Source organism: Diaphorina citri, unplaced genomic scaffold (genome assembly GCF_000475195.1).
Source record: "Diaphorina citri unplaced genomic scaffold, Diaci psyllid genome assembly version 1.1 scaffold3247, whole genome shotgun sequence".
NCBI classification, from domain to species: domain Eukaryota; kingdom Metazoa; phylum Arthropoda; class Insecta; order Hemiptera; family Psyllidae; genus Diaphorina; species Diaphorina citri.
This window is the reverse complement of record NW_007380657.1, coordinates 9,272-18,275: the sequence shown is the minus strand read 5'-3', so window position 1 is coordinate 18,275 and position 9,004 is coordinate 9,272. Positions and strand designations below refer to the sequence as shown.

General features: G+C 39.2%; 1 protein-coding gene and 1 pseudogene across 1 annotated transcript; both read right to left on the bottom strand.

Annotated features, from left to right (window-relative positions):
- Positions 1–4,142: 4,142 nt before the first annotated feature.
- On the bottom strand, positions 4,143–4,260 carry LOC113471906 (annotated as a pseudogene).
- Positions 4,261–5,791: 1,531 nt separating this feature from the next.
- Positions 5,792–8,736, bottom strand: LOC103520130. The gene is made up of 4 exons (XM_008485227.2): positions 8,559–8,736; positions 7,680–8,361; positions 6,444–7,548; positions 5,792–5,956 (listed from the first exon to the last, which is right to left on the bottom strand). Exons 1-4 carry the CDS (start codon positions 8,623–8,625, stop codon positions 5,792–5,794), a joined length of 2,019 nt encoding a protein of 672 aa, XP_008483449.1. The 5' UTR covers positions 8,626–8,736.
- Between the last annotated feature and the right edge of the window lie 268 nt (positions 8,737–9,004).

The window sequence follows — 9,004 nt, the reverse complement described above, 5'->3', positions numbered from 1 at the left end:
CGGACTTTTTAAGTTACTTTGGGGTTTTCATCGCCGAATTCATTTCGTAGCGGTTAAACAACTGCTAACTAACACTTATGGTCTGTGTCGTAGCATGTCCATCCCATAGTATATGTCCCTCATCAGATGGGCGACAGGAACTTGTTTTCCCCGCCCTAAACCCATTTTTAAACTTTAAAAGTATAGGTACCTACCACCCTGTATTATTGTGGAGGACACAGTACACAATAATAATAATAATAGTGCTTCTTTATACTGCTCGCATAGGACTGAAAAGTCCCTTTACTCCAGCAGTAGGCTACTACCATTATTGTACTCGCATAGGACTGAAAAGTCCCTTTACTCCAGCAGTAGGCTACTACTATTATTGTGGTCAAATTCTCAAATTAGGATTGAGGATAAAATTCCATACCTCGGCTGGGATTGAACCCACGCCCTCCTGTTTACCAGGCGAGCGCCTTGACCACTAAATAGGACTGAAAAGTCCCTTTACTCCAGCAGTAGGCTACTACTATTATTGTGGTCAAATTCTCAAATTATATTGAGGATTCCATACCTCGGCTGGGATTGAACCCACGCCCTCCTGTTTACCAGGCGAGCGCCTTGACCACTACACCACCGAGGTGGATTATTGTCTAGGATTTTGATTTTTGGCTTCAGTCATTCTCGTCTCCTTATTCCACAACACAGGTACTTCAAATTTGTCGGACTTTTTAAGTTACTTTGGGGTTTTCATCGCCGAATTCATTTCGTAGAGGTTAAAAAACTGCTAGAACTAACTCTTATGGTCCGTGTCGTAGCATGTCCATCCCATAGTATATGTCCCTCACCTCCTCCCCCCTCTACTTCTCTTTATCTTATCCTCTCTCGTCTTCTCTCTCCCTTCTCCTTCGTTTCCCTCTCTCCTTCTCTTCCTTCTCTTTTAGGGTTCTTTTATCTCGTTTTCCATATTGTTGTCGTGTAGTTTAACCAGTTCAGAAAGGTTGTCTGGCCAAGGTTAAGGTCTGGGTGTACCTACTTCTGTGAGTCTGCCATCTTCACGTGTCTCGGAGTCTTCAGGTTACTCGAGTAATTTATAATGCAGTTAAAGTAAGATATCTTACTCCATTTAATACTCCAATATTTACTCCATTTACGAAGTTTACTCTAGTTAGCAACCTCAGTAGACTAGTGGGGATCACACTAGGCTTGGACGCCGGAGGTACCGTGTTCGATTCCCGGCGGGGTTGAAGTTTTTTCGGCTCTGTGCTTGGAGTAGGGGATGCACTCAGACTCTTGAGGACAATTGAGTACGGTAGCTACTTTAAATGAGTAGCGACCAGTGGCAGCAATACCCGTGTAAAAAGGTTATTGAAATATGGAAATTGATTACAAAAGAGACATGCACTTAGTAATGCTGTGATATCCACAAGAGTTGTAAAAAAGCTCTGCTTTACCACAAAGAATTTGAGATTGGATTGATTTGATTTTGGAAGTTTACTTGATTAATAATAATAATGTAGTTTATGTAGACGGGTTTACTCAATTAAAGTAATTTAGTTTATATATGTAGAATGCAGATACTTGTTGATGGATGTTCAAAGTGTTCACTTAATGATATAGTTCACTTAATGATATAGTTAAATACTACCTTCTTCTTCTTGTACCTCTATCTCCTGTGTACTTCTTCTACTTTTACTAATACAAATACCAACTTATGTACAAAGTACCAAATTATTAATACTCGTGGCCCTGAAGGTGATGAATTGATGATTGTATGGTTATGTTAATATTTATTAATTAAACATACGAGAAGTTTGAACTCTGATGTACATATTTAATGTTTATCTATGTATGTGTTCAATTTAGTGTTTAATTTATTGAAATTCCGCGTGACATTCGAGTGGTGTAGGTTAGGGTTGGGACATCGATACATCGGAACAAAAACATCGATGTCAACATCGATGTTTTTCTTTCGATGGAAACATCGAACATCGATGTTTTATTTTTCGATGTTCGATGTTTATGGTTTACCTCTGTGGAGTCTGTGGTTCCTCATGAAGTGGGATTTTTTTTTCTCAGTTTCCAAAAAAATTCCCTCGAACTTAAAATTTCCCATACGGAATTTACCCGGAAAGGACCATATAATACCGAAAATACGAAAAACATCGAAATCCCGATAATATCGAACATCGATGTTTTTGATTACGATACATCGGATACTCGATATATCGAAGTTTAAAAACATCGATGTATCGAACATCGATGTTTTCGTCTCGATGTCCCAACCCTAGTGAACTCTGTATTTTACCAATGAGTTCATATAGGTACTTACAGGTTCATATGTATGTCCTTCCCCCCATCAAATACTACACTAAGTTTGATGGCTGAATCGGGCCACCAACTTTCGAAGTCCACCACCCCAACTACTCCTCTATACCTCTATTGAGATTAATATCTTGAATAATGTCATTGAAATCATTTCCCTTTCAGGTTACACCAGGCTCACCCTGTGTTAGGCCCTGGCCTCTGTTTGGTAAAGCGATGGCTTGCGGCCCAACTCCTCCTAGACCCTCTCTATTGGCCTCCAGCCTGTGTAGACCTACTAGGGGCCTCACTACTGGCCCCCACGGCCCCTTACTCTAGCCCTCCTATATCACCCCAGGTGTTTTTACTGAGGTTCCCTCTTTAAGAAGAAAACAAGTTATTCTGATCTGAGTGTTTCATTGCATTGTGCTTTCCTCTATTACCGTTTCAATAAATCTGTTGTTTTCTTGGTTTCAGGGAGGCTATGTGTTTCGTCTTCGCCTGTACTGTGCCCCTGAGGTTACTTTACTCAAGAAACAAATACAACATGGCGTCGTCAAATACAAGAATACCGGCAAAAGTGTTTCTTTGGAACAGCAACTTGTGCACTTGCCCCTGTTGCACTCCGCACTTCACGGGTAAGTGAAACAGTCGTACCCCGAAGGCCGAGATTTTTAAGTTTTAAGGCCGAGTTTAAAAATACCTGGGATTTTTCTCACAGAAAAAAGGAATTTTTGAATGGTGCATATGGTAGACTGGATGAACTAATAGCTGCATTGAGTGGGTAGTATAAATTGGATGAAGTTACTGATGTATTCAGCCCTGAATATGATAGACTAGGCGAATTTGCAGGAATATTAAGTGATGAATCTGATAATTTAGATGTAACAGGAGTATTTAGTGATGAACTTGATAATTTTGAAGTCGTATTGAACGGTGTATAGGATATGAAAGAAGTTACAGGTGTCTTGGATACTGAATATGATAGGTTAGATGAAGTTATAGGAGTATTATGAGATGCATAGGATAAACTGGAAGAAGCTATCCTGTCTTCCTTCTCTCTTCGATTTCGGGACGATAAGACCATAGCAGTTACAGTTCCCTCTGTCAAACCTCTAAAAAATAATAAAAAAAAAGTATACCTGAATCATTTCAATACCCAATCTCAGTGTTTTAGTGGCCAGGGCGGTTTACTTCAGATCCAATATGCCTGCCACTTACGCTCAGACAGTCTGATAGACCACGGTCTGTCAGACTGTCTGAACGTGTGTGGCGGAAAAAGCTCGAGACCGAGGTCTGTTAAACAGTCTAAGAGACGTAGGGCTGAAGTGATAGCGACACTACAACGTTCATATGTGTATCCTTGAGTGAAGAATACTGTACATACATACGCCCTCAAGTGTTTGAGTGAGTAGAGTGAGTAGTGTAAATATTATTGTTAGGCTCTAAAACCTCCTCGCTCAAGTGGCAAGTGTTTGAATGAATGATTTGTCACCAATATCCAATCGGCCCTTGGCTTGGATCATGAGCTTGTAAACTTGTAAAGTTGGCGGGAAATTCGAAATTTTGATTTTTTTTTCCGCAACGCGTACAATCTGAATTAATTTTTTCCTTTTTATCCCTAGTTTGCACATTTATATTATACTTTACCACTCCAATGCAAAACTGTAGAAACAATATCCTATGTCACCTCGTTCGAGCTCATCTCAGCCCTCTACATAAACACACCCTGAGGTAGGTAGGTATAGGGGTCTGACGTCACTTTAACAACCTAGGTGGGGGTTTTACCCATTATTGGGCGACAAGCTACCCACCTCCTCAATTTAACCTCACCCAGCCTGAGTGTGGAGCCGGGAACCCAGCAGCACGCGATTCCCCAGATGGTCACCCATCCAGGTACTAACCACGCGCAACGTTGCTTAACTTCAGTGATCCGTGGGGAACTGGTGCACTCAACATGCTGTCGCCGCTGGTTAAACTTGGATGCTTTTTATTTCAGGCAAAAACATTCTTCATATTGAAACTCTCCTACGCAATGATAGGGGAACGCTGCCTGCTCTCGTACTCCTTACACCTTGGGACCCGACGGCTCAGATATTTAGCAAGCAGGCGCCCAATGTGACTACCCTGGTTAGAACGGTGCGCCTGGCCCGGCTACTGCTGGAGTAAAGGGACTTTTCAGTCCTATGCGAGCAGTATAAATAAGCACTATTATTATTATTAAGCACTATTATTATAATTTACTGTTGTGGAATTAGAATAGAAACGATATATTTCCCTAAAAGGGCACACACGGAGCCCCCAAAGACACGATATTGTCCAAAATCTAACGAGGATTTTCCTGTTTGAACATTTTTGCCAAATTTTATCAAAATCGGAAATTCCGTTCGGGAGTTCCGGTGAAACAGACAGACAACAAATGGAAAAATCGTCAAGTTAAAACATAGACCTCGATTCGTTCATTCATTAACCCCTCTACTATTTCTTGTGTTCACAGGAGAGTTATGGGGAGATGGCCCTGTTTTTCTACGACGTGTACGGAGGTCTAGACATTGGAGTTGTGATCAAACCTGACGATCTGTCAGCAGACAGTAAGGTAAGCAACGGTGAGCGAGTCAGGTAATTGAAGCGGTGACTGTTAAGGTCGATTGAGAAACATATTCTGATGAAATACTAGACGAAATTGAAACAGAAGAATAGGAAGACAGGTATTTTGGAGAACGTATTATTTTTTTGTGATTCTTTTTACTTTCCATTTTATTTCAACATCAATGTAGGTAGTAACAAGAAGTAACAAATACGAATATACATAGTAAGGATATGAGGAGGTACACATTTTAGCTTAAAAATCTCAAAGGTTATATGATGTTTGGTTTTAAAATATCTGTAAAGCTAGATTATTTTATTATAGGATTTTAAAGCGAAATTTTGAAAAAATACTCAACTGTTTAAAGCTTTCTTACACTAGTTATCACCTAAAAATTTAGGCTTACAACAACATTTTGTCACTAAAAAACACAAATTTGAGGATCGTCTTTTTCGCTTAGTACATTAATAAATTGGGCCAAACAATTAGTGGAACGCTGTCATTTTTTAAGTTTTTTCCGTCCTCTTTGCTCTTCTTGAATCATCAATTTTATTTGAATCTTAACTGGCCAAAACTTATGAAAATCATATATTTTATGTAAAATGTAAATGCAGTTTGTGTTATTATGTTACAACTTTGGTGCTCGCTTCTTCCTACGCAAGAAGTATACGAAATAAGTTTGAGCGGATTATGACAAAAAGTTGTGGAGTTAAAGCGAAGACTTTAAGTTTTAAGGAGGTGGAAGTACAATAAGTTCATGACAGGGTGACCCAAAACTTGAAGCTTTTAACAAATAGCATCAGAACTGGTCGCTCTAATCCAATAACTAATAGCTGTTTGTATATTTCTACAATTAAATCTTACCCTGTTTGTTATTATTTTTTTCAACATCTGAGAATGTTCAAAGAATGTTCGGGCCTAGTATCTGATAATACCTAGGGTTACTAATGACATGAGATCGTAGACCCAGATATTAAGGAAACATTTACTAACCTTCAGGTCTACAGTCTGCTGAAAGGATTTGGACGTTTGCGCATGCGCAGATCCATGAAAATCGTTCAATAGCGGATCGACATCGTAAATCTTATATTATAAGAACAAGATATAACATAAAAACATCCAATAACTTATTTTATCAGCATAAAGATTCTAACTATCGTTGTAATGTAAATGTAATGTATTTCAAATTGGATTAGAGAGATTATATTTAAATAAATTATTTTAATAGGTAAATCATAAAAAGCTAAATCTAACTTAAGTTATTAGATTTAACTCCTTCAACATCAAAATGACTTAAATGACACCAAATAAGATACTGGGTATGACTAAATACCACCCGTTTCTAAAAGTCTAGTATCACCGCGATACGTTGCCAGCCCTGTACTACAGTTATATGGACTACCCTGAATATTCATACGGTATTGAACGATTTTTTTTTCTTTCGGAAATATAAAAATATCATATTTTTTCCTAATGAAATGGAAGAAAATGAAATATTACAAATAGAAATAAAAAAGTAAAAAAAAAGAAGATAAAATTGAAAAATAGCAAGCATACAGGGAATAAAAACACATAAATCACGCTCGAATATCAATGCACTCTGATCTATAACATAACTTTTGGATGGATGGCTACATGACGATGGATGATATGTCATAATATTGTTCTCATCCAGTGATTTTCTCTTCTGACATTCACCTGGAGTGTTTCTCGTGGATGTCATTCTTCTTAGATGATCGCCCGTTTTGTCTTTTGTCATTGGCATCTCTGGAATTTTAGGAGTTGATGTCCTTGGTTTAGGATCTTTCTGAGAAGATCCTGTGTCACCATCTCCAGTGATCTTCCGGTGCTGTTTACTTCCGCGACTATTACTTCCTTGAGAGCAAGGTTTTTTACAAATATGACAGGCACAGGGAGCGTTTTCCTTTGGTGTTTGCACCGGTGATATGGTACTGTAACTGTTGGCAGTACTGGAGAGGGACTGATCGGACACTTTGGATTTGTGTGAACAGACTCTTGGCTTTGTTGCTGAACGGACTCTTGGCTTTGTTGTTGAACGGAATACGATGACTTGTTTGGTTGGATTCTCGTTATGTTTGCAGGAATTGAGCGTTGATTTAGTTGAAGCATGTGAATCCTCTTTTTCAATAGGTTGAATGGTGTTGGAATCTTCCCGTATGATGCGTGGTTTCACTCGTGTGTAGGATTTGTATCTGGGTTTTATTGACCAGCAAGACGTGGGCTCTGACGATACTGATGCCAGATCTTCATATTTGACTAAAGTTTGGACAATGGGTGGGACCTCTTTGACTACCGTCTGGAGGTTATTCAAATCTTTCTGGTTGGTCGGTTTCTGGTTGGTACATCTCGATGGGTGATATGCCATATTGTTCTCATCCAGTGATTTGCTCTTCTGACATTCACCTGGAGTGTTTCTCGTGGATGTCATTCTTCTTAGATGATCGCCCGTTTTGTCTTTTGTCATTGGCATCTCTGGAATTTTAGGAGTTGATGTCCTTGGTTTAGGATCTTTCTGAGAAGATCCTGTGTCACCATCTCCAGTGATCTTCCGGTGCTGTTTACTTCCGCGACTGTTACTTCCTTGAGAGCAAGGTTTTATACAAATATGACAGGCACAGGGAGCGTTTTCCTTTGGTGTTTGCACCGCTGATATGGTACTGTAACTGTTGGCAGTACTGGAGAGGGACTGATCGGACACTTTGGATTTGTGTGAACAGACTCTTGGATTTGTTGCTGAACAGACTCTTGGCTTTGTTGTTGAACGGCATACGATGACTTGTTTGTGGTACTGTAACTGTTGGCAGTACTGGAGAGGGACTGATCGGACACTTTGGATTTGTGTGAACAGACTCTTGGCTTTGTTGCTGAACAGACTCTTGGCTTTGTTGTTGAACGGCATACGATGACTTGTTTGGTTGGATTCTCGTTATGTTTGCAAGAATTGAGCGTTGATTTAGTTGAAGCATGTGAATCCTCTTTTTCAACAGGTTGAATGGTGTTGGAATCTTGCTGTATGATGCGTGGTTTCACTCGTGTGTAGGATTTGTATCTGGGTTTTATTGACCAGCAAGACGTGGGGTTTGATGATACTGATGTCAGATCTTCATATTTGACTAAAGTTTGGACAATGGGTGGGACCTCTTTGACTACCGTTTGGAGGTTATTCAAATCTTTCTGGTTGGCCGGTATTCTGACATGTGTGCACGAATTGAATTTTGATTTTGTTGAAGAATGAAACTTTCGCTTTGATGACGATGATTTGAGATCATATTCTTTGACCGATTGGACTCTGTTTTGTTTAGATGATGACGTCACTTCGTTTGGTTTGGATGACGTCACATCTCGTGATGCAGATGGTACTTTGTCTCCTGATGGTGAGGCATCGCTCTGGCGAGATTTCTTCATGGGTGTGTGCATCCTCATGGATGTTTTCCTCTTAAGCATTCTCTTGGACATATTTCTTGTACCTCTTGGTGTGTAGCTTCGTTGATTAGTTCTACATTTGCTACAATTGCACCTGGCCAGTTTGCCCATTTTCACCTTGTTTTCCTTCTTCAGAAAAACATATTTAACATGGAACTCCAATATGTTACAAAAAATTTAATACCTTTCGGAGATTTTTCAAGAGTCCGTGTGATTGAAGTCTTGGACATATTTCTTGTACCTCTTGGTGTGTAGCTTCGTTGATTAGTTCTACATTTGCTACAATTGCACCTGGCCAGTTTGCCCATGTTCACCTTGTTTTCCTTCTTCAGAAAAACATATTTAACATTGAACTCCAATATGTTACAAAAAATTTAATACCTTTCGGAGATTTTTCAAGAGTCCGTGTGATTGAAACTCTTTTGGCCAGAAGAAACAATGAAGTTCACCTTTATCCTACCAAATATTTTTGTTTGAAGTGAGTAAATGACTTTTTTTATTTTACTTTCGATGTTTCCTGTAAGTCCGCTAGAAAAATTAAAAAAAAAAAAGAAGAAAACAGAAGAAACACATAAAGAACTTACTTGTAACCCTGTGGTGATCTGTTCTGCACCGTTTGGTAAAAACAATTTCTGTCTAATGTTTGGTGCTAACAATTGTCTGAAACAGAAGAGGCATGTGGTTAGT

Excerpts from the sequence above, each read along its gene's own strand:
- LOC103520130 (XM_008485227.2), bottom strand. The coding sequence starts at position 8,625 with ATGGGCAAACTGGCCAGGTGCAATTGTAGCAAATGTAGAACTAATCAA. Across the intron at positions 8,362-8,558 it reads ACGAAGCTACACACCAAGAG|GTACAAGAAATATGTCCAAG; the intron begins GTACAAGAAATA and ends ACACACCAAGAG. Across the intron at positions 5,957-6,443 it reads TATTCGAGCGTGATTTATGT|ATTTACGATGTCGATCCGCT; the intron begins GTTTTTATTCCC and ends TTATAATATAAG.